At 43.3% G+C, this 24,686-nt stretch overlaps 3 protein-coding genes across 7 annotated transcripts in view; 1 reads left to right on the forward strand and 2 right to left on the reverse strand.

Annotated features, from left to right (window-relative positions):
• LOC139049710 (WD repeat-containing protein 76-like) overlaps positions 1 to 8,921 on the reverse strand; it is a 32,677-nt gene extending 23,756 nt beyond the window's left edge. The window contains exons 1-6 of one of the 3 annotated variants that reach the window (XM_070525450.1): positions 8,738 to 8,921; positions 8,575 to 8,646; positions 7,657 to 7,737; positions 4,960 to 5,040; positions 2,882 to 2,940; positions 1,336 to 1,444 (exon numbers count right to left, since the gene is read on the reverse strand). In XM_070525450.1, the coding sequence (XP_070381551.1) occupies positions 1,336 to 1,444; positions 2,882 to 2,940; positions 4,960 to 5,040; positions 7,657 to 7,737; positions 8,575 to 8,646; positions 8,738 to 8,785 (450 nt within the window). In that variant the 5' untranslated portion in view covers positions 8,786 to 8,921. Of the gene's footprint in view, positions 1 to 1,335; positions 1,445 to 2,881; positions 2,941 to 4,959; positions 5,041 to 7,656; positions 7,738 to 8,571; positions 8,647 to 8,737 lie in introns of all 3 variants that reach the window. The other 2 variants (XM_070525451.1, XM_070525449.1) reach the window with 2 other exon arrangements.
• Positions 8,922 to 9,076: 155 nt separating this feature from the next.
• On the forward strand, positions 9,077 to 12,628 carry LOC139049712 (trafficking protein particle complex subunit 13). Its single transcript, XM_070525452.1, has 2 exons — positions 9,077 to 9,740; positions 11,573 to 12,628. The coding sequence occupies exons 1-2, from the start codon at positions 9,243 to 9,245 to the stop codon at positions 12,320 to 12,322; spliced, it is 1,248 nt and encodes a 415-aa protein (XP_070381553.1). The 5' UTR covers positions 9,077 to 9,242; the 3' UTR covers positions 12,323 to 12,628.
• A 39-nt stretch (positions 12,629 to 12,667) lies between these two features.
• LOC139049709 (tetratricopeptide repeat protein 39B-like) overlaps positions 12,668 to 24,686 on the reverse strand; it is a 163,387-nt gene continuing 151,368 nt past the window's right edge. For all 3 annotated transcript variants that reach the window (XM_070525446.1, XM_070525448.1, XM_070525447.1), the window contains exons 12-18: positions 23,976 to 24,067; positions 23,248 to 23,409; positions 20,943 to 21,060; positions 20,065 to 20,176; positions 19,858 to 19,975; positions 15,263 to 15,379; positions 12,668 to 14,939 (exon numbers count right to left, since the gene is read on the reverse strand). In XM_070525446.1, coding sequence (XP_070381547.1) covers positions 14,663 to 14,939; positions 15,263 to 15,379; positions 19,858 to 19,975; positions 20,065 to 20,176; positions 20,943 to 21,060; positions 23,248 to 23,409; positions 23,976 to 24,067 — 996 coding nt within the window. In that variant the 3' untranslated portion in view covers positions 12,668 to 14,662. The remainder of the gene's footprint in view (positions 14,940 to 15,262; positions 15,380 to 19,857; positions 19,976 to 20,064; positions 20,177 to 20,942; positions 21,061 to 23,247; positions 23,410 to 23,975; positions 24,068 to 24,686) is intronic.

Consider the following 24,686-nt stretch of genomic DNA (forward strand, 5'->3'; position numbering starts at 1 on the left):
GTCACTGCAATGCATTGTTGCACTGCAGATGGGCACAAGCTGCCCCCGTATCTTATCTTCAGACGGAAGACGCTCCCGAAAGGAATCGTGTTTCCAATTGGCGTGATTGTGCACGAAAATGAAAAAGGTTGGATGACCCAGGACTTGGTCACTGACTGGATTGATAACGTTTGTCAGAAGAGACTCGGCGGCAGTTTGGGTCCTTGTCTTGATACCTGGCGACCTTGTCTTGTCTTGATACCGACCTTGTCTTGATACCTGGCGGCATGACATCGCAGCTCCAGCTGCTCGATATTTGTTTGAGCAAGCCAGTGAAAGATAGAATTCGGGCAGTCTACACCGAATAGCTTGTCAGTGGCTGCCAGGAATTCATGCCGCCAATAAAATGAAGCGTGCCTCACTGCAGGACTTTACTGGATGGGTGAAAGATGCATGGTGCACGATCCCGTCTGCCATGGTCAACAAGGCCTTTAAAAAGTACAGGATTTCGAATACCATGGACAGCACCAAGGATGAAATGCTTTGGTCTGTTGATAGCGATAAGGAGCTGTCCGATAGCGACGATGCGTGATATTTATTGCCCCACGTGACTCGTACCGGCGAGTGAAAATCTTGGTGGCAAGGTACGCCGCATCCATTTGTTTTTATTCATCGCAACTTTAGTGTACTGGGAATTAATCTTTTTTTTCCAAATGAGAGAAAATAACAATTTTCTATATGAAAGCACCAGGTGCACGGCATTGTACTCTTCTTATCTTTTTTTTTTCTGGTCATGGAAAACGGGTGCATGTTACAATCGCGGTTCTCATTTTTTTAAATTTTTTGGTCACGGAAATCGGGTGCGCATTAGAATCTCAGAAGAACTGGAATCTGCAATAAAAAAAAATCGGCCCTGGGCGGTTGCATATGGCGAAAAAAGTCGACCTTCAAAGGGTTAATCCACACCGCTGTCTTCCTCCACAATTGTTTATAATTAATTTCAATTCCACATTATTCTGTGTAGCAACCCATGTGAAAGAAAAAAGAAATGAATTATGACCCAGGTGTGCCGTTTTCGTGCACATTGTAATTTGAACAGAGTGAACAAACTTGATGCAGCATGGCGTTTTAAATAGAAAAATGTTAGAAAATTTGATTCAGGCATTACTGTCATAACAAATGTCAAATTGCTTTAGAAGGTGCTGCAATTCCTGTCTGCTCCGTCTACGCTGGCAGTTCTTTCCTCCCTACTGTCAATGGCTGACGAGTAGAAGTGCAAACTTCGTAAAATGGACTCTTGCTTCTCCTGTCCTTCCACTTCTGTATGACAATGAACAATGACTCGGCATCACTTACCTGGTAGAAAGAGACTTGATTCTCAGGTAGAGCTGGCTTGTTCTGCAGTCGCAGACTTTTCCTGGCCGCCACATGCTCGACTAGCCGCCTTGGCTTCTTCCTGCGACTGCTGCGAGATGTAAGCAGCTGAAAACAATCTTGAATGACAGCAGCGCACTACTGTGAAATAAGGCACTCACACACAAAGACGGAATGAACACTACACTGGATAAGTGCGATCCAGTGCCACGTTTGTCCAGTGTCATCTTCGTTTCTTTTTTTTTTTCTTCTTCTTCTTTGTGATCCAAGTGTCTTATTCCACAATATACACTACAACCAACTAGCCCCAACCTTAGCTCTTCTCGAAACTATCTTGTTGGTGAGACATCTTTTTTATTTGCTTTCGAATTTGGCTGTTTCCACAACATATATTCCAATGATGCTTTCAAATGTGTAGACATTCTCCCATGAGATGATTAAGAAAATTTAAAATATGACACTGAAATAAATGTTCATTAAATTTATTTTTTTTAATCAGGTTTCGTTAAATGGAGGTTTGAGTATACGTGGAGAGCCCAAAAATGGTATTAGTCTTAGATACCTACAAAGTAAACATGCCACAAGCGCCGACTGGTTTCTGAAATTGCAACAGGCTGGCTGTTAAATTTAATAAAAACTTAAATGGTAAATATTAGTTAACTAAAGGGATAGTTAGCATGTGCGCACCCTTTTGCATGAAGGATATCTGTCTGTAGAAACAAACAAGGCGACTCCCTACCACAAAGATGCTTCTCGGATTGAATCGGCTCAACTCTTGGCTTGCATAAACCTCGCTATCAGATACACAAATAAAGGCTACTGAGATTAGCCGAAAGCGCAATTCCAAGGGTATTGAAGCGAAGCTTTCTTTGGCTCTTTCCCCTGCCCTGCGAGTGCTGCCTGCGGCTGTCTTGTCAATTATACACAACAACTAGGGCGACCAGGTATGTGCAAGTGGGAATGTGGCAGTGGGTATGTTAACATTCTTGACGAATCCCCCATCATGGGTATGTGCAACTAGATAGGTGCCCGAATAGACCATCAGGACAAGAGGCAAGCATAAAACAGAAAATGCCGGCTACAGAGACGTGAAGTCAGTGTCAAAAGTAGTCAAGTGTAAAGAAAGAGGTTAAGTAAGCAAAGTGAGACGGGTGGTTGCATTGAGTGAGGAGCATTGAGCTACAAAGAAACGAAGTAGAAGTCAAGACACATTAGTAAACGCCAAAGAAAGCTTTGCTTTTCCCCGATTTTCAGATATGTGTCGGATCCGCGGGTGTTTTATATATATATATATATATAAAGGAACTCCGTGACACTTGTGCACTTTCAAAGCCCCGAAAAAAAAATGCCATTTTCACACGTTTTCAGGGAGTGCAATGAACCCTGGCACTGTAGTCAGACATGAAACCAGCGAGGTCAAAATTAAATGCCTCCATGCAGACTCCACAAACAAACTCATATAATCACATAGCTGTGCACTGCTGCAAAACGAAATTTCAATGCAAGCCAAGCAGGGAAAAATGCCTACGTTGAAGGTGACGGGTTGGCAGGTGTGTGTACTCGAGGAGGCACTACTGAAGCCTTCAACTGGAAAAAAAAAAAATGAATGAATGTAAGAAAAAGGTATGTCAGGCCACATTAATATACATCAAGTTATGCTACAGTAGCAACATTAGTGTCGAGATAAGAAATGCTCTTCAAGCAAGTTATTGGATTTGAGGAGCTCGTCAAAATTAAAAAACTTCTTTTATGAAAGTTTTGAAAAGTCTTTCTCTTTCTCCCTGTCTAACTTTCTTAAGCTTTCATCATTAACACTTTAACTGGCAATCATGAGCTGTACTTGTCATGGGAGGTTGCACCAATTTCGCCAATGACAGGTCATGCTCATTCAACCCGATGAGGGGCTGCTCACACTGCCAAAGACAACTTGCAATCAATAATTGGCTTTGGTTTCAATTTCCCACACTAGAGGGCAGTAGTCCTGAAAAAAAAAAACTAAACAAAAAAAAAAGAAATCAAGTACAAATTAATATAAGGGTGGCTTGTTGGGCTAGATGACACACGTTTATACTACGAGAATACGAGCAACTTTAAAAACGCTGGTATTTCTCTGCTGATGCAAAAATGCTGGTATTCTCTTACTATACAGTCGAACCCAGATATACTGAATCTGAAGGGGATCACAAATAAGTTAGATATATAGGTAATTCGATATATAAAATAGAAATATATGAAAATTTCCAAGGGGATTTTACAACTGTTCGTTCTACTCAATAATTTGTTATATATGGTTCTATACATCCGGGTTCGACTGTATGTTTTCACAATCAGAATGGCATCAATAAAATTATTACATAAAAAAATTTTGGAAATTTGGTACATCTTTATGGGATTAACTTCGGGGTTAAAGGGTTAACCCTACAAAGCCAGCACATTATTCCACATCAAAGGGCCCACACAAATGACTAAATGCTCCACCATGTCGCATGCTCCTTTCCTACAGGCAGAGAGCCAATTTAGACTCCCTGAAGAGTAACGTGCAATACTTTGCCTCCATCCCTTCATGAGCTTGAAGTAATCCCCCATAAAGATGTCTTCACCCCCACTACATCATCAAAATTTAAAAAATTAAATTTTGGAGTGTTAGGTGCCAAAACCACAATATGATTAGGAGGCACACCATAGTGAGGCACTCCAGATTAATTTTTGCCACCAGGAGTACTTTCGCAGACACATAAATCGAAGTGCCCAAGTACTTTTGCATTTCACCCCTGCTGATGCTTGCTGCTGCTTGTTATGCTGCTGATGCCTGTTATAAACTGCAACGTACTATCGGCATCAAATGAAAGTTGAACAGCGGAGCGCGTGGCCCAAGCATAAGTGAAGATATAGTGCGCGCCGTCCAGTCATCACCATTGACAAGCGCGCACATCCGCTTTTGGCCGCACTGCGCGATCCCCCTCTAGTGAGATAATTTCGCTTCTGTCCTGGTTCTTACATTTGAAAGGGAGGAAATAAAAAATAAAAACAAAGCTAAAATATTGCAGTTTACGGCGAGTCTTGTCGCACAGATCGCCGAAGCCACAAGTGCTGTCGGCGCAAATAGCGGCGCGCGTGGTGCAGTTTGCGCCGTCATCGCAAGGTAGATTCGCCCACGCGGTGCGGGCGATGACGGTGCAAACTGCACCACGCGTACCGCACCGCTATTCACGCCGACAGCACTTGTGGCTTCGGCGATCTGTGCGACAAGACTCGCCGTAAACTGCAATATTTTAGCTTCGTTTTTATTTTTTATTTCCTCCCTTTCAAATGTAAGAACCAGGACAGAAGCGAAATTATCTCACTAGAGGGGGATCGCGCAGTGCGGCCAAAAGCGGATGTGCGCGCTTGTCAGTGGTGATGACTGGACGGCGCGCACTATATCTTCACTTATGCTTGGGCCACGCGCTCCGCTGTTCAACTTTCATTTGACGTCGATAGTACTCGAAAATAATGCTGCACTGGGAAGCAAGAGTTAAACAAGGCCATACACGTCTCCTATAAGACTTCACAATGTCTTCTAAGAAGGCACATGAAATATAAAGGCCAAGAGTTACGTAAACATACCTCATCAACGCCAAGAGATTCCAGGAAAGCCATCTTTTCCGCAATGTTCTTCTGAATCTTTGATCGGTAAGACTCTTCTTCCTGAAATTTTGCGGAAAGAATAAATCTTAACAAAAGGTCATGATTACCACAGAAAGAGTGAAATGTATAGTATGATCCACTGTTAACCCTTTAACGCCAGTTGTAACAAAATTGCGACATGACTAAGTGCAGCCCATGTTCTGGCAGTATGTTTACTGGCTCAAGTGCCGTTTGTCATGCATTTGTGATAAACAATGTTTTCCAGCGCTGGCATGTGGTGCCGTCTAGGAGGGAAGCTGGCAGCTATAGTTTGGAGTCACGATCGAACATTAACGTGTGCAACATTAACTATTTTCCACAGCTATCGAGCACTTAAAGAATCTCAATTCATGCTTGCTGCAATAGCATGGTGACAAACAGAAAACAAGTATACAGGTAAGCAAACAACAAAACAACTGCATAAGGCCATATAGACCCGCTTCCATGAAATCCGGTGGACACTGCCATGTTTGATCACGTGGCTATGCGTAAAATGCTTGCCTCAGCTGCCTTCGTGCTTACTATGAATGTGCATGACACTCCGATGAAGCTCAGCAAACCTGTTTCGGCTGATTTCGACAACGTGAAGCTTTGACCACAGGCTCAGAAGATATGTAAGCACTTTAGGTGCTTATACACTCTGTTCAAACAGCACGGGCAACGTACACTGTGCTTGTACTAAAGCAGGGCTGTATTTTAAGCTGGCCAAACTTTCAGCTTATGAATTTCAAAGCAGCGGTTTCTCATGTTTTTTCACTCCATAATATGCCATGGTGCGGTCACTATCTGATAGTTTATTTTCTGCCCAATTGCTTGCAGATGTGCTCAGTTGCGATAGATTTGATCTTGCTGCGCACAATGCTTGGAGCCTAAATGTTCTGTACTATGTAACCGCTTGTAGCGAAGATGTATTATCGCTAGTCATTCACTTACTCTTGTGGATCGTCCAGAAAACGTTCGGCTTGGGACATTTATGTGTAGTTGCCGTCACCCATGCTTTGGCACGTTAGTTCAAGTGTGTGCCCATTCACTAATTCTTGATACGTTGGCGATATAGTGGGCATAAGATTCAGGGGAGAAGGCAGGACCAGACTGCATGCGAACTGATGGAGGCATATTACATAAAAAGGAAAGGCCAAGACTGTTAGTGATACTTCCATTAGGTTGTTCCAATCGGATATATTTTTTTAAAAATAATTGGTAGCCCCACTAGCTTGATGAGTGTTCTTGTTACTATGTTCTTTGCATGTTCTATTTGTCTATATATTACCACAGGTTGCCATGAATAAACCAATTGAAAGTTACCGCCCATGCCATTTTTGTGTTCCCTTCTGCTATCCCCGTCTTTATTTGTGGTCTATATGATATGTAGTGGGCATAAGTTTGCGTGCGAGCTGGGGTGTACCTGTGTAAAGTGTGAGCAACTATTATGTTAGGAACCGGCACTACTTCCTTTGTCGCTGTGTAACGAGTGCCACTCACTCTTGGTGACGTTCCAGGGGTGAAGTACTTTCTTTGGATGTTAACGATACAATGCTGGTGGAAGAGTGAATTTTTCCATCCTCGAGAAAAACCGTGGATTGCTAAGGGCCAGCAACACAGGCAGTCCTTATGTAGCAGCTGTCCGTGGATTTGGTCACACAGATTCGTTCCAATCCTTAACATGCCAGTCATTATTTTTGCAGACAACACTGCGTATGTCTTCCCTCTACCATTCCACACCTTGCAGCATGAATGAAGAACAGTGCACTATCAAACCCTCAGTTGCATTTCCGACAGTTGATCGCACAGTAGCAGGGCAGAGGCAGTAATGGTTTCGTACTCATGCGCTTTGGCTGAGGCAATGTGCAGCATGGTGCCTAAAGCGCAGTCTTGTTCGCGCAGAACAAACTGCTCCGCGTAAAGAGTTTATACAAACTTGTTTGTGGCACATTTTGCTGTCCGTTGTGCATACGCTTACGCTGTGTCCTGTTAGGCAACATCTTCCACACGTACATCAAAACTGCTCCGCTCTGGCCTGTCTCACCCATGACGCAGCACTGAAACCTTCTCCAGACGAGTTCCGAGCAATGTGCTCCATAGCGGTTGACCTCATTTTCCGCAGGGAACCAAGACCTCGACTTCCCTCTATGGGGACAGTTTGGCTGCCACCTCCGACGGTGCTTGATGCAATAAACAAGCTTTCACCCATTCCAGGCTGTTTATGCCTTTTAGACAACCATGTGTTACACGTATGTCCATGTGCAAAAGACTCACACAACTGACATAACAGCTTACTGATTTCAAAATCACAAAGATTAAAAATCCCCTTTTGACAAGGCAGGAGTGCTAGCTCTTACTTGACCAATATTTTACGACTGCTAAGCATAGAGTGCTACATGGAGGCAGCACAGCGGTAATAGAATAAGTTTGGCCAAATGGAGTCCTTTAACATGCACCCAAGGCATGGTACAACAGAGTTTTTGCATTTCGCTCCAATCACAACAAAGATTTTAATTGAAGATCACATTATGTTCACTATTTGTAGTACACAATACTGAAAAGCTCAAAACTATGCATAATGTGTATTGCAGTGCACAGACTACAAGTGCAAATGTCAATGAATACAGAGATGTCCAAAACGCTAAGGAAAGCTACCTTCTCAACTTTTTCTTCCTGTACGGCCTCATTTTCATCTGCAGGTCGCTTCTTTTTCTTGGCAGAGCGCTCCTTGTCATCCTGTACGAAACAAACAAACAAGGCAGCCATCGAGCTTCAACAAAGCCATTCAGAAACAATTCGCAAATATATGTGCTGCTAACCAAGCAACGAACACACCAATGTTCCCGATGCTTGCTAGTTCACTTCTGGATGCACTGAATGTTGCATAAACAAGAAAAAAAATTCTTCTGGCTTAGCCTTCTTCAAGCTGAAGTTTCGGACAGCGGTGGCACGCCATAACGATTTGCTTCACTTTAAATACCACATTTGAGTACAATACGTGCCTGTTTAATCTACAACTATTCAGAATTTCACACTTTTTGCAGTGATGCAGCACGATTAAAAAGAAGAGAGAGACTCGGCAGCCTCAAGTCAATGCCTGCACTAAGCAGCTAGACTTTAATGTACCCCTTCGCATGACTTCGCAACCCAGTCATATACGCCAGAGTGGTATTCCCTTAAGCGCCACTCTGTACTGCTAGTTACTATCAATTTGTACACCTGCCAACAGGAATACTGCACCTGTAACAGAATACACCACAACACTCCAGGTATCTGTGAAAAACGAGAATGAACAAGCTAGATGCTTCGCCGGACAGCTGCATCCCTGGAGCATGACATGTTTAGTGGTTTATTATAATCACTTCAAATCCATTCGAACAAGTTAATGCGATAAACCTATATTTCGGTAAATTTGAGAACACTTGCGTCATTTGTTCGCCAAATGAAGAAATAGTTTTGACGTCGCTGTACGTTTCGTTCCAACGCGAACATAGTTTTAGTTTAGGCGCCGTGCAGACACTTCGACGCCAGACACAATTGCAAGAAGTGACACCACAGCGCTCCACGCACCTGCTGCTCTCCTTCTCCTCTTGTCGCGGACTCTTCTACCACCGCCTTCAGCAAACGCTTGAGGGTGAGCCTCGCCTGTTACATGAAGCAAGAGGTAGCGCGGTGGCCATTAGAAACGCCATTTAAGAAGGCGCTGCATCAAAGAAAGAAAAATACGAGCACTCACTGAAATCCGCGTGGATGGACCGTAGAACGACGATGCCACGGCACTCATGGCGAATTCAAACTCGACTGTCACAGTTTAGTGAGATGGCAAAATAACACTTTTTCCGCACACTTCGCACGCGCGCTTTTCTACATGCCCGAACGTGCCGCCTGCTCGGTCGCTTTTGCGCGCCAACCTGCGCGAACGCAAAAACCCGGTCATGTGACTTATATCACGTCGTGTTAATCCGTTACTTATTTAATTTGTGTGTGTATTTTATGCACTTTATGGGATACTCATTATTTATCAGAAGTTTATTTTCAGAAATCAAGATTTTATGTATCGACGTTTTGTCGCTGAAGGTCGCCACTGTCGCAACAACATACAACATGGCGGTGGGCGTGTGCGAGGTGGCGGCGTGTTGTTGGTAATGCTCGTCGGCGCCCCGCCTGCGGACAGCGATCAAATTCCGCGTCGATCTGTTCGATCAGTCTCGCGTGCATGTTCGTAGACGAGCGCCGCGATCATGGACCACAGGGACCAGTTGCTCGCGCTAAAGGTGATGCGTCTGACGCGGCCGTCTCTCTTCACGACGTTGCCAGTCGTGTGCGACTCGCGGGACATCCCGGGCAGCATGTGGATGCAAGAGCTCAAGCAAGACCTCGGCGCCCCGTTGGGTCTCGAGCTGTTCGGCGCCGGCAGCTTCCTCATGCTTCCCCAGAGCTTTGGCAACATCTACCTCGGCGAGACTTTCTCCTGCTACATGAGCGTCCACAACGATAGCCAGACCACCGTGCGCGACGTGTCGGTAAGGGCCGAGCTGCAGACAGACTCGCAGAAGGTGTTGCTGACCGGCCGCGCCGACGGTGCCGACGCGGTCGCCGAACTGGCGCCCAACCGCAGTATCGACGAGGTGATCCATCACGAGGTGAAGGACATCAACACGCACATTCTCGTCTGCACCGTCAACTACTCGACGCAGGCAGGGGAGAAACTGCACTTCCGCAAGTTCTTCAAGTTCCAGGTCAGGAACGCTGCGACTGTTTCTACCGTTGTTGTGTGCGTCAGTGCCACGTGTGCCGCCGGGCGATACATCTTGCAGCGATTATTGGAACATCGAATTATTCGATACTACGAAATTCTACGTTCCATAACGAAACCTGTAGCATGAAACGCAATATTGTTTTCGTTACAGCAGCGCAAAAGAGCGACGACAAGAGCGCGCGAATGCTTGATTGTGCCATCTACTACTCAACACAAGCGCGGGCGAAGATGTGTAAATGCTGCGAGCTCAGAGTCAGAAAAGTTGGCAGTCAGCAATGCCACTGCAGCAAGTTAGTGCTACGACATGCCATACTGTTGCGGCCGAGTTCTTTGCCACAGTGTGTAAATGCGAGTGAAACACACGGTTGTATCAAGTTGTTGGATATGACAAAACAAGTGTAATGCTTGGCTGTAATGTTCTGTGATGAATTCAATATTCAGAGAGATCAGGTACCGCAAAGCCGAACTTGAACTGTTCATAGCCCAAGATTGTACAATTAACTACCGTGTGCCAAAAGGAAACCATTCAACAGTAGCTTTCTAAGAATAGATGTAAGCATGTCTATAGCAAATTATGGCACACACTGAATAAATGCAAGGTCTAGTTAGCTGTGAATCATTTTAGTGTGGAGTATGATTTCTTTGGGTCTGTTCCATTCATAGTTTGCTGCACCAGACCTGTATTCTAAGTCACATTTGGAGATACCTTTGATGTTATGCAACATCTCATTGGAATGATGGGCCTCCTGCCCTTTGTTGTATCTGTTGAACACTCACTGAAAGTGATGTCTCTTATAAAGTCATTGAAAATACAGCCCCATTTAATGCTGTGCAGCTATCTCGGAAACATGCACCAAGAATGCCGTCCTCAGTTGCAGTGCAAAGGCACCTTATTGATGACAAACATTGAGCTGGCATTTATTAACGCAACGGATGTTTCGAGAGAATGTGCAAAAAAAAGCTTTTGACAATGTTTATATAGTTGAACCTCAATGCAATGCAGTTGCATTGTACCTGAGCATACCTTTGTTATAAGCAGGTATTTGTCGCATGCCAATATTGGTGATTTTTTAATATACTTCATTATATCAGTGTTCATTTATTGTGGTTCAATTATACAGAACCATAATTCTGCCTTGCACTTCCAAAAGTGAAGTGTTTTTCCGGCATGTGTTAGGTTTGTGATTGCTACAGTGTCAAACTGAGGAAGCATTATTCATGGTGCAGCATGGCAAGATTCTTTCTTCTTCGTCCCATTCCTTGCAGAGTAGCAGGAAGGCGAAAATATGCTGAATAAACACTCTGCTTTTTCAACAAAGAGATTCCTCTTCTCTCTTGAAAGTGACTGTAAACATAGACTGTAGCCGTGAATAAAGGTCACTTACCTCGTTTGTTCAGCAATGTTGAAAACTGTATCCACATGGCATTTGTCCAGAGACCACAAAATGAAGCTGCCACACTACACAATGCATTCTTAATGTAATTTATGAAAGGCAAGAATATGCATTGCATCTTGCAAAAGACAACACGCGGTGAAAAAATTCATACAAAATGGTAACCTTGCGTTGAAAGCATGTATAGCTTGAGGCTATGCAGGAAAACCATGGGCGACTGCTACACAATGTGGAAAAACATTCTAGGAGAGATTACAATTTCGACTTTATTGCCAAGGTCCATGCTCTGCACTCTTGCAACTTGCATATATATTCGCCCATCCACAGGTGCACTATGGAACGTTGTAGAAATGGTTTTTCCAAGCTTGCAAGTTTCCTGAGGCAACTATGTTTTAACCAGAGTGCAATGTTGTTCCAGGTTTACAAGCCACTTGATGTCAAGACGAAGTTTTACAATGCGGAGTCGGATGAAGTCTACCTCGAAGCGCAGTTGCAGAACATCACCTCCTCGCCAATATGCCTAGAGAAAGTGGCACTCGAACCCTCCCCATACTTCAGCGTGTGCCAGCTCAACACATGCGGAGACAGTCAGAGCGTCTTCGGTCCCGTGAATTTTTTGAACCCGCACGACACACGACAGTACTTGTTCAGCCTTTCGCCCCGGTCGCCATCCGAAACAAGTGACCTGGTTACGCAGCCCGAAAGACGCCGAAGCGGTGTCACCAGCATCGGGAAGCTCGACATCGTCTGGCGGTCGGCCATGGGCGAGAAAGGACGTCTGCAGACGTCGCAGTTGGAACGGATAGCCCCCGGCTATGAGGACATCAAGCTCACCATCGAGTCGGCACCGAGCACTGTAAACTTGGAGGAGCCGTTTGAGATTGCCTGCTCCGTGATGAACACGTGTCAAAGGACGATGGACCTGGTTCTTGTGCTTGAAAACTTGCCGTCTTCGGGGCTGCTCTGGCAGGGTATGTCGGGGCAGAGCCTCGGCAAGCTGGAGCCTCAAGCCACTGTTCGCATCAAGCTTGAGGCCGTGCCTTTCCGGACGGGGCTCCAGAGCATCTCGGGCATCAAGCTGTCGGACACTTACCTCAAACAGACGTACGACTATGATGACATAGCATGTGTGCTCGTGTGTGCCAACGGAACGACAGTTTCGTGCTGATTGCGGCTTGTGTCTATCCTATTATTGATTTCGATGTTTCGTCATTTGGGAGAAGCTAATGTTGCCATGTGGCATTACTGTACTGACAGACGAACTATGATGTGAAAGATGTTACTCTCACTATTGTGCTGAATTGTATGCATTCCCAATGTTAAGAAGTGATTGAGGTGGTTGTATTTGTTATAACTTGTTGAGGAGTATAATTGCTGGACGAATTCTATTATTTAGATTTTCGTGGTCTTTTTTAACGCTCATTTTCATGAAACTGTGTGAAATGACATTCAAAATAAAAGACACCACACTTTAGAGTTCTGGTTTTATTGGCTAGAGATATAAGCATGCTTGTAAGACTGGCCGACAAACTTGAACTACACATATATCTCTCTTTTCGTACAGTAAATCTCATCTATATTCAACGGAATGTATCACAAGAATGTACACAAAGTAGGGGGGGGGGGGGGGGGAACAAACACCTCCTGGCTGCCTTGGCAGCAAGGTTCGTGCCCTCCAAAGTAAATTAAGTGGCTTTTCTCCTGTACAGTCAGAGACAAAGGTTTGCGTACCACAGGTTGGATGAAAGACTATCTTTGCTGTCCTGAAACTGACCAGTGCGATACAACGTCTGCGTGCTGAGCCTTCTCACTGCACTCTAGAAATCCGCTTTTCAAGCTTAAAGTGCGAGTTAGTACAGCCTGTCCAAGGAATCTATGGTCCGCTAACATCTGCCCACAAATGTACAAGCGCTGATAAAATGAAGTTGCGAGAAGGCGAAAACACATTTTAAATGGAGTGACTTCCTCGAGTGTGTGGATTCTGACAGCAGCACAGCACCATGTCACATGTCCCATCTCTGGTGCTAATGTAAAACCAACTTTTAAAAAAACTAGAGCCTTGAACAATCTTGAGAGTGCACTGTTGTGCAGAATGTCTAGCGAAATGCTTACCCTGGCTTGATCCCCTCAGAAGCTGATCTGTGCGCCGTGCATACCATCCGAAATTTTAGTTTCTCTACGCTTTATGTTAACTGCACATAAAAAACAATTAGTTTTATTGAAGCCACATATTCAAGTTCAGCTGAGGATAATGAAGATGCAAGCTACACATCAATAGTGAGAAAAAAAAACATCCACTTAGGCCTTGGTTTAATGTTGATAAGCAAGACGACGAACTACTTTACTTTTTTTTCTCATTGACAGGGACCATGAGACAGTGTGCGTGCATAAAGAACATAAGTATTGTTCTGTGCATTCTGATTTGTGCGTGCTTAAGTTGCAAGAGCAACAGCCTTCTTTGAAAGATCTAATGAACATTTGTCAAATTGCATTGTTTGTGACAGTCACACACAAAGCTGGGATTGCTTGGGGCACAGGGAAGTGATAATGCACAAAACTGAGGTACCTCTTGCAGGAAGAAAGAAAAAAGACCCTTGATACGTAACATGTTTGAGTGCCAGAATAAAATGCAAGATGCTCATTTTTTGCTCTTATTTTTCCTACTTCGGTTCACTACAGCTTTAAGCCCAAACAAACCCTTACTGAATGTTTTGTCTGGCATTACGATGCCAACGAGCGCAGCAGCGATACTGCAAGAACAAAGCTTTAAGGTGCCACATAAGTGTTATAATACATGAATCAACAGCTGGCTAGTGTAACAGTCTGCAGCCTATTACCAGTGTGGCTAAAGCTGGCAGTACTAGTAGCCTAGCTGAGCTGATACTTTTAATAAACCTTAGTCCCAAGACGAGACAGCGTGAGAGCATTTGTTCACGGAGAATGGCCACTGAACACAACTACCTCAAGACATTCCTTTTGCTTGTTCTTTTTTTTTTCTCACTACATGGAGCATGCATTCTACACTTCTCGCAGCTAGTTGCATGCACTAGCTCTTGGTGCCAGTGAAAAGCAATGGCCATCACACAAAAACTAAAACACGACTCTAAAGGTATGCACACCTGCCCGGCACAACAAATTGCCCGCTGTCCCACAATAGCAGCACTCACGCAAACAGAAAGGCGGGGGGGCACGCAAGTGTATGCGTAACGTGTGAACAATGACAGAAGAAGAATAACACGAGTGCCAACACTCTGATCACAGAGCCGGAATGATTGCGGTGACCCAAGTTTGTATCCGCGACGACCAGTTAGCCATTGCACTCTTTGCCTTTGTCTCAAGACTCAACCTTTGAGCTGGATCTTGCACGAGCCCATCAAGCTGAAAAAAGAATAAGATAAAAACAAAGGTGCCTTTGCAACAAGCTCTTGACTGGCCAAAAATGCAGGATCTTGGTGCGCAGTCGCACGTGCTTGGGGATGTCGTTTCTCCCTCGGGAATGATCGGAGACTCAGTCGGCACCCACGATGCCTTCCTCGCCAGCGTTCGGAATGGGCGGGTGCATCACTTTCTTCGTGATACCCGGGCTGGTGCTCAGGAAAGGAAAGCCGTTGACCACTACGCCGTGCGTTGGCGTGTTCAAGGGTGAAGGAAACGGGGAGTTTGTGGGTGACGGCGTTGTCGGGTCAGATCGGGGCGACAGGTGGCCTCCGGTGCGGAGCGACTTGAGTGCCGAGTGAATCCGGAAATGCACCAGAGACTCGAGCAAGTAGTCATGGTAGTTGTTCCTACGCAGAAGACAGAAAAAAGAAAAGCTGATTAGTTCTCTTTGTACCATGCTTCTTCAAATAAAGTCAAGCGCCAGAAAAAACAAATCATACACAGTGTTTTACAAAGGTTTATGGCCTCCCGAATTTGTGAATAGAGGCAAAGAATAACGGATGAGGGGAAAATTAACCATACACTTCGTGGGTCTCTACCTGCTGCTTGGAAATTTTCTTGTACTGCACATATCTTTCAAGATTACAAACTTACTAAGCCTCTTCAGCAAAAAAAAATTAATTTGAATAAAATTGAAGGTGAATGCCATCTAAAAGAGACAGCTCTTTACCTGGCCTTGTCCAGCCATTCCTTGGCCTTAGGATACTGCTGCTGCTGCATAGAGAGGAAGCCCAGCTCAGCAGCAGCAAAAGGCAGCAGGTACGTGTCCTCCAGGATCTGGTCCTCACTGCAAGTGGGAAATAGAAGGCATATCAGACCACAACCACACAATAGTTTTGTAACGCGGTCTAATAGTGCAATTGCGCCGCAAGGAATACAGACCATCATCACTGCGCACAACTAAAGCAAAAAGAAAAAAATTAGCTCTTTTTTTTTTACGCGGTTATGTGACTGCATGCTCCACCCAATCGACGGCAGAGGCACCTGCCTGTTTGGCAAAAGAAAAAAGAAGCACTTGCTGCAGCAGATTGGTAAAACTAGTGTTGCACCATATGAAGCACATCATTTTTTATCACCTGACTTCAGTGCCAAAGAATCACATTCCATGATACTCGTAGCCAACAAGCCCACCTTTCTTGTTTGATTGCTACACAGTAATCACTTTTAACTTAAAAAAGTGGCACCACTTCTGTCCTAGTGAAGGACAATGCTATATGGATAGATCATAACAGCACAGCATGTGTAGGTGTGTATCTTGTGTGATCACAAAGTCGGGTGCAGTCTGAGCTAGTTGGTAAAGTACAGGTCGGCACAGGGGATGCCACGCAATATAGTCGATCTTCGTTAATTTGAATCTGATGGGACTGATGAAATTGAACGAATTATCTGACAGTTTGAATTAAACAAGAAGCAGAAAAATACACACTGCTGATGAATTTGTCATTATTCGCCCTATCCTAACGCGCCGCCGAATCAAGCGCACATCCACTTTCTCTCACCCACATCTCTTTGCAAAGATTTGTCATCTTGTCCTGGGGTGAAAGTTTCGTGGGCACAGAAAACGGCACTATTACTCCAGCTCGTTGGCCGGCCCTTGCCAGTTTGTGGAACAGTTGATGAATATAGGGCAAAGCAACTACCATCTGCCCTATATTCATCGGCAGTCACAACAAGCCAGAGTAGAAGTGCTGTTTTCGGTACCCATAAAACTTTCACCCCTGTGCATGATAACAGATCCCTGAAAAGAGAAGCCCTCAGGATCCACTACAAAACAAATATATAAATATGTCCAATGCAAACAGGCTGTGATCTATCAGATCTTACTCTCCTGTGGTAGAAGTTATGTTGGTAAAACAGGGCAGTGCCGTAATGGAGGTATCAAAGAGCACAAATAAAACTTCAAATAAAAAACAATGGTCACCTTGCCATTCACTGCAACTATTACCTTTGCAAGATGAATTTAATCGCATGTTCAATAGTAGGCCAGGCCCGGGAAAGATGTTCTAGGGAAATTATCGAAGCCATGGCGATAAGACAGGTGACAATTGTATGAGTACACCTTCCCTCTGGCTTTCCAACAAATAAATTGCTTACCTGGAGGATAGTTTGCACTGAAAGTGCACGTACCATACTTTGTCTTGTATATTAGTGCATGTTCTGTTTTGAAATAAATGAATTGTAATTAGAACTTCGTCTGCCCTGTATCCACCTTAGTCTGCATCTTCTAGCGCAAAAAAACACTTCCTTTTAAGAGGAAGTTTTAGCTTGGGGGGATCCATATAAACACATGGGAAATTAGAAATCATTTTTCTCGGCAACTACACCAAATTTGATGATGTTTCTTTTACTTAAAAGAAGAAGTTAGAATCTAGTGACCATAGCAAGTCGATCTTTTATTTATGCTGTACAATATCTTTATGAAAATTGTTGAAAATCACAAATTTTTAGAAAATGGAGCTATCACGTTTGCAACTTCGCTATTCAGCAATGAAAAATATCACAATTATGTAAATTGCATCTGATAGTAGATCTCAAGGAGAAAAGGTTTATGTGTTATAAATGGCTCTCAAATAGACCACTAATATGTTTGTAGGACTTTTGCAAAACCCTTGTAACTGCCACACACTTTTTTGATAATTGTACTTTAATTTTTTAAACATTTTTTGCAACTCACTTATTCAAATATTTCTTCAGTCTATCTTCTTTGTTCTGACCACGTTTCATGGAGCTTTGTTTATTTTTTTGGAGAGTGGCATGCCTTAGATCACATCGAAGTGCAATCTCGTCATTGAGTGAGGCTGGACACCCTACTTCTGAGCCAGCCGAAATTCTAAACATTAACCTGTACTGAAGTACTCAACATTAACCTGTAATATTGTCCACTGGGCTCTCCAACATGGCACACTTAGGGACTTGACCTGCAGTGGTCACCCTGTCTCATGGTCACTTCTCATCTTAAGAAAATTACGAGAAATATAATCCAATACCAGCCACTGAGAAGCATCACAAGGCTGGCTTTGGAGCTGAATATGTTGGCGACGAGAGGAGCCGTGTGAAGGAACCTCAAGATGCTCCCCTACAAGTTGCAGAGAAGACATGGACTGACAGAATTGCAGAGAAAGGGGAGATGAGAAAACTGCTGGCTGCTGTTGGCACAGGCCAGAAATGGAGAACTCTTGGCAATCGTCTTTACAGATGATGACATTTTCATGGTAGAGGCCTGTCGCAACACTTGAAACTGTCCTGTGCTTCCTCCAATGTCAGGCGCGCAGCCAGTTAGACAGCTTTTCAAAACTCCCATGCGGCATGAACTGTTATGGTTTGAGATCGGGTAACCACCTCTGGACGTGTTCTCTCTTGTTTCTGTGACAAAAGGTGCAAATGTCATCAATGACACATGCCTTAAAGACATTCTAGAGCCTCATTCGCTTGCTCTGGTTCCAGTCTCATTTTGACACTCCACCAAGTAGTCTTGGGCTATGCAGCAGGATGGCACTCAACAAAACAAGAAGAGCAAACCAACACCACATCAATGGTGCCATGCTCTTTTGCCTGTCTTCATTCCGGCTGCAGAGCGGGTGGCAAACTACCCAGACCCAAACCCAATGGACTTCTGTGTGCCAGCTATTCTTGCAAAGGAGGCCCGCAGCCATCAGCACACTAACATGCGGCCCTGAAATCATAGCTGGAGCAAGGTGGGAGAAAAATTTCCCTGTCGATACCACGCAGGCTGCGATTGAAGCGCGCCCGGAATGTTTAAAGGCCGTGATCAAGGCCAAGAGTGGAGACATCGAATAAAATGTTTTGTGTTGCATTGCATGAATATTGGGTGAATGCCCTACAAAAGATTTATTGAGCTTTCCTTTATTGTCAACAGAAATATTACGCATAGGCATTGTGACAGTATCTATGGCGCACCCTGTAAATTGATATATGAAATTTGTCTGCTCTAGGTGTTCTAATGGAAGCAGTTTACATAAATGCATAATCTGTTCTTGGTGCAGAGTTAGAATTTGTAAAGTTCCTGCTTCTATTTTTTTTTTTAATATACAAATTTTCAGCAATTCTACAAATATTCAGGCCCTAAATCAAAATTCTGCTTCCAGCAGTCACTAGAATATAGCTTTCTCAAATACAATAAATTTCATTAAAATTGGTTAAGAGCTTATCTCAGATAACCGTTTCTGCATTTTACATGTATTTGAATGCATTTACATGAATTTGAATGTATTTGAACCCATGTGCTGTAGTCTGTAGGCCATTCACGTCAGAGACCACTCCTGAGAAAAAGCCCCCGGATGCATCTTGTGTTTGTACAAGTCCATAGATCTGGTACACATGTGCATCTCATGACAGGGTCTCACAGTTGGGGCAGATGGTGTAGTGTTGCCATTCGTGAAGCCATTCCAGCATAGATGACGGCTGTCGTTCAGCTCAATGTTCATCAAGAAATTTTTTATGCGCCAGTCCTCTTCATGCCAAGGAAATAGGCCAAATGATATACCACAACTTTGGCACTTGCTGTAATCACATGAGCATAGAATGCCAAGCTCAGAAATACCTAACTAGCTATGCCTTTGTCATAAAATGTTATATTGTCTGTAATGCCAGGCAAAGCTACCCCACCACATATATAGCTATGTTAGGCATAAGGAATTTGAGCACATGGTCTATAATTTCTGTTTGTGAAGCTTCTTGGCAAAGAAAACCATACCTGAAAATCGAGGCGAATATAATGAAGGCACAATGAAAAATTCTACGAGACTATGCAGAGCACTATCCATATTATGGGATATATCGAGTCACAAGACACCGTTTGTCGTGCAGCATTGTGTCATGCAGTGAAGCTTGCTAGTAGTATACTGAATATGGTGCAATTCACATACGCTATGACAATGAATTTTAAAAATCTATAGGCATGCACCAGTATATCAATGATTAATTTAAACACCTTCAACATGTGACGCTGTAGCTGACACCCACTGCAATAACCAGTAGTCATGATTTATAACAATTACCGGTTATAACAGCTTACAATAATATTACTGTTAGTGGTGTTATAAGACTGTACTGCATTCCTCAATATGCAAAATAGCTCCTTTATATGTGATATCTGTTATATGCATATATTTGTTGCACACTGATGTCAGTGAGCATATTTTAGATTTTCTTCGTTATATTAAATAATTCATTATATCCATGTTCGTTATATTGAGGTCAGAGCAATAAACACCTGATTGACAGGCCCCCAAAAGTCATACTTACTATTTGAAAACTTCCCGGAAGCATTCCTCAGATTGCAACGGGTGGCCCATGTAACGCATACACACGCCCTTCAGCAGCATTGCAAGGCAGTAGTCGTCGACACACCTTTCATCCATTTCTGTAAAGTACAGCGGATCAACCACTAATTCACATTCAGCATTTTAACTTCCAACTAGCATGCATAAGAGCTATGCTTTATGGCCTGACCTTTTTCCCTAGAAACCTCGGGCAGAGCATTTTCAACGAGTCCTAAGATCTGGAGCAGAAGCTTCTCATTGCGCCCAATCATGGGGAAGCTGTTCCACATGTACATAATTTCCTGAAAAGCAAACATAACCATCTCGTTTGTTTGCTTGAAAACGTCTTTTTTACCTCACACGATCACTGCGCTACAATCGTCACTGAATACAATTAGCAGTTGTAACTAAAACACCAGATGTAAAGCATTAAGTTAAAGTTGGGTTGTCCCTATATCAGCCGAATTATCTGATGCATGACGAAATGAAATGCCTATGCCATCATAAGTTAGTGCTTTTCAAAGCCAAGGCACAGAATGTAAATGCTGGTATTTTCGTCAGAATCAAGCAATTTCATGCGAGAAAATATTTTTATGCTTCTGATTACACGCAGCAATAAGTGTACTGCACCTTTTTTTTTTCAGCTACAGATAATGAACAAGGAATACACTTGAATTACGTGCAATGCATTATAATGGCATTGTGCTAATGGGCACCTTTCCGTCTTGCACGCTTCTCGTTTTTACTTTGTGCCTTTTACACATTGTGGTGCACAGATTCATGCCAGCATTTAGTGAAGAATTAGGTGAGAGAGCATGTGCTGAACGCAGAAGGAACACAGAATGTGGGTGGAGGAGGATATTGTGGTGGACAGTTAGCACGTGTTGCTAAGTCGTTACAGTCCAACCCCATTGTAACGAAGTCGCACTAACCAAAAAATTACCTTCGTTATATCCAATATTCGTTATAAGCAGCTGTTTGCCAGCAACATTTACACATGTACACTAATGCTAATTTTCCTCTAGCGCATAACCTGCTGCGTAGAACATTCCTTAAGTGTTGACTTACCACAACAGGCAGAGTGAGCCGCTGGCCATTGTCGAAGAACTTTTGAGACTTTTTCACTACAAATTTCTCGATGGGAATGGATTTGCCAGCAATTTTCTGCTTGAGCCCAGGAACTTGTCTGCAAAAAGAAAAAAAAATACAATGTCAGTGTGCCAAATGCTTTATTTTACACTAAAAAATAACCACAATGAAAGCTGGATGATGTACAGATGACAGTTATCATTGAATGCAGTCGACTCCCGTAAGTTTAAACCTTGCGAGACCTCAAGATTTCGTCGATTATCCAAAAGGTCAAACTAACAAATGGCAGCAAAATAAATTAATTAAAATTTTTTTTATGGCTTGAAGTAGCCTGTAATGTACCTGCTTCATTCTCTTGAGAGAGAAAGAAAGGCAAAGGAAAAACAGGGAGGTTAACCCGAGATTATCTCTGGTTGGCTACCCTGTACTGGGGGAGGGGCAAGGGGATGCAATAGGGGAGAGAGAGAAGGATAAAAAAAATAAAAACCTAAACACACACATGCACAAGAACTGTTTCTGTGGGCACTGTCACGCAGCCCGCAAAGGCGTTCCTAGTCTTACACAGTCACCGTACAGTCCTACGTCACACAGTGTATAGTCACAATTTGTCAGAAAGTCCCGTGTCTTTCGAGTATCGCAGCAGCGCCTTCGTAGCAGATCGCGCTGATGTTCACGTAGGCCAGTTTCCAAGGATCTTGTTTTCTGACATTGGGCACTTGTCCAGTTTGTCTAAGGGTGGCTGAGAGGACCACTCTTTGTGGTTTAAAACGAGAGCATTGACAAAGAAGATGCTCGATTGTTTCAATGCACCCACAGAAATCACTAAGTGGGCTGCTGGCCATTCCGTTAAGGAAAGAGTAGGCATTTGAAAATGCTACTCCAAGCCATAGACGGACTAGAAGGGTGCAGTCAGGTCGTGGAAGCTCGGGCGGAATACAGAGCTGTAAATTAAGGTCCAGGGTCTTTTTCTTGAAGTGCAGCTCAACCAGCATGTCGTGGAAAGCACCGACAAGTTTAGACGCTACCTCAGCATTGGACTGTCACGTTGCTTACAGTGTAGAAATCAGTGAGCGGCCCACAAACCTCAACACTGTCTTCAGTACTCATGAAACCCGCAAAAGATACAAATGCAGTAGCACCATCTGTGGAACTTGTTGCATTTTTGAGGCTTCAGTAATTGCTGCACGCATGAGGGGGTGCCTGTGGGGTTCAAATTACCCAAAGTTGCATGCTTTTGCATTCGAATTTAAACTAGTTTTCCTTCCATGGCAGTGTATGATCTCATCGACTGTTTCGGTGCATTCAGATTGAGCAAGGAGTCTAATTAACCAAGGTCAAAGCTATGAGTGTCAAATATGTCAATTCTCGTTAAATGTCTCCACCCTAAGTCACATGTCAACCACTTTATAATTTTACTCTGCCCTGATGTGTGCAACTGCATGCCCAAATTGCAGTCCTGCTTTCAGACTGTCCTCTAAAGTAGAAGATAATATGAAGGGCTTGAAAAGACGACTGCATAGTACACATGCCTGGTGTGTGTGTGCGTGCGTGCGTGCAGTGCGTGTGAGTGTGTACATGTGTATCACAGAATTTAAAGAATTGTTTGTTGCAGATGGCACAATTCGAGTCCTTTAGTTGGATTACCTGAAGAAGCAGAGATTACTTGCACAACAAATCAAAATGCACAATTGACTAATTAACAAAATTACACACATTAAGATTTTGTTTAATTTCTTTGTTACACATATTGCAATTTATAAATTGTAGCCGGTGAGTTTCCAAGGCGTATGCACTCGGAACAAATTACCAGGTTGACAAGAGCGTGAAGAAATTCATTGCATTATATTGCAATTAAACGGCACTTTGTTAGAAAGGTAAGTGGAACAACAGTGCATTTTTACCACAGGTCTGGCGGCACATGTCTTGAAACCAGTGCCATCCTCAGGATTCCTTCCTAGTGCATATGCCTTGCACACTTACTGGCTGCAGTTCATAAGTTGCAGTATGGGCCATAAATTAAATAGTTAAATGTTAGCTATTACACATTTATTAATTATTTGATTATATGTTTCTATTTCTATTGCATGTCCACCTCTTCAAGAAATCCACCTCAAGGGCTAGAAGTGTGTTATTTGCCACAGGTGATTTCTAAAAATTACGTAAGTTCTAAAAAATGTGCACTTGGTATGTAACAGAAGAACACACAAATGCCCTCTATGAGGTCATGTTTTCATTCTCAGAAAGTTTATTAGGGGTATTCAGCCCAGATTTGGCAACGACTTACCTGAGGAGGTTAACAATCTCTTCCATGAACTCAGTGCTGCCTTCCCTGTACTTAGCATACAGGCAGGAAGCCTGGATGTAGACATAGGTGGCCTTTGACCACCGGCAGCCCTTGCGCAGGATGTCGGCAGTCTCAATGGCTCGGTCCCAGTCACATCTAAAGCTGTTTATATTTTCATTTCAAAAGGCATCGTTAAGGTAACCGTAATCGCTGGTGCATTATATACACCATGACATGCAAAATGTGACATGCACCCTTCCCGAAATCAAGAACCCCAGCCTACTTCATTTTGCCATGCTGTACGAAGATTACCATACAATTTGTAATTATGTCCATGAATTGACATGACTTTTCTTTCAAGTACATGTTCTAGGAGAACCATTAAGAGGAACACAAATGCAACACGTTGAAAAGCACCAGAGGGGCATAGTATAACTTTCATGCATGCTTCTTCACGCATATATTCCTTTGGAACAAATCCTGTAAAGGACTTCTTCATAAGCTCAATTTTTCATAATTTCATTCAGTGTTGAAGTTCCAGAACAATTCATGGGCAGTAAATTTTAAGAGATGGTTTAAATTACCAATTGCATCTATGTGGCAGCACGACTTGTATGCCGGTGCGGTTTATCAAATATGAAGGATCATTAACGAAAATTTAAGATTCTTGTGAAAAATTAAGCTGCCTGTAGTGTAAAGAGATAAGGAAGGGAGTTGCAAGCACTTACCAATGGCACCAAAGTAGTTCCCAGTAGCAAATATAATGGAAAGGAATCCACTCATTCTGCGCCTCAATTGCTTCATAATACTGGTTTATTCCCTGAAAAGGAGAGAGCAGTTTAAATTACGTTAATATCAGCTGTTCACAGAAAGCATGTCTGCTAAAGCAAATATTCCAAGCCTTTCTGTGATCAGTCTGTATTTTTGCGCATTTCCTAAATACAGTACTAATGTTGCAACAAGAACCCTAACATAACTTAGTCAGCAAACACTTTACATCCTCATAAGCAATGCATGGCACATTCTAAGAGGTATGGGTTTGTATTTAGATCCCAAGAAATTTCAAAAGTTGTCCAGTAGCGACAATGAGATTAGTTTCTCGGCAAAACATCATCTGTGCCAGAAGATATCAGAAATAATAAGGTACAGGCAAATGAGTTCATTAGTTAGCTGAACTTTTACTAACTGATCTTCTATGTACTAGGGGCTTTAGCACACGAGCTGCAATTGTGGAACTGATGCTGGTAGACACTCAACACATGCCTGCCTTGTAACAGTCCTGGAAATAACACTTCAAAGATGTTGTCCCCCGTTATCTGTCCCAAACCATAATGGCATTCCACGTGGCTTTGCCACTTGAAATTTAAAAAGAAAACACCTCATTTTTTTAAATGCTGGGTGTAGTGCTTTTTGACAGCCGTCAGTCTAAGGTTCTATCG

Source organism: Dermacentor albipictus, chromosome 9 (genome assembly GCF_038994185.2).
Source record: "Dermacentor albipictus isolate Rhodes 1998 colony chromosome 9, USDA_Dalb.pri_finalv2, whole genome shotgun sequence".
NCBI classification, from domain to species: Eukaryota; Metazoa; Arthropoda; class Arachnida; order Ixodida; family Ixodidae; genus Dermacentor; species Dermacentor albipictus.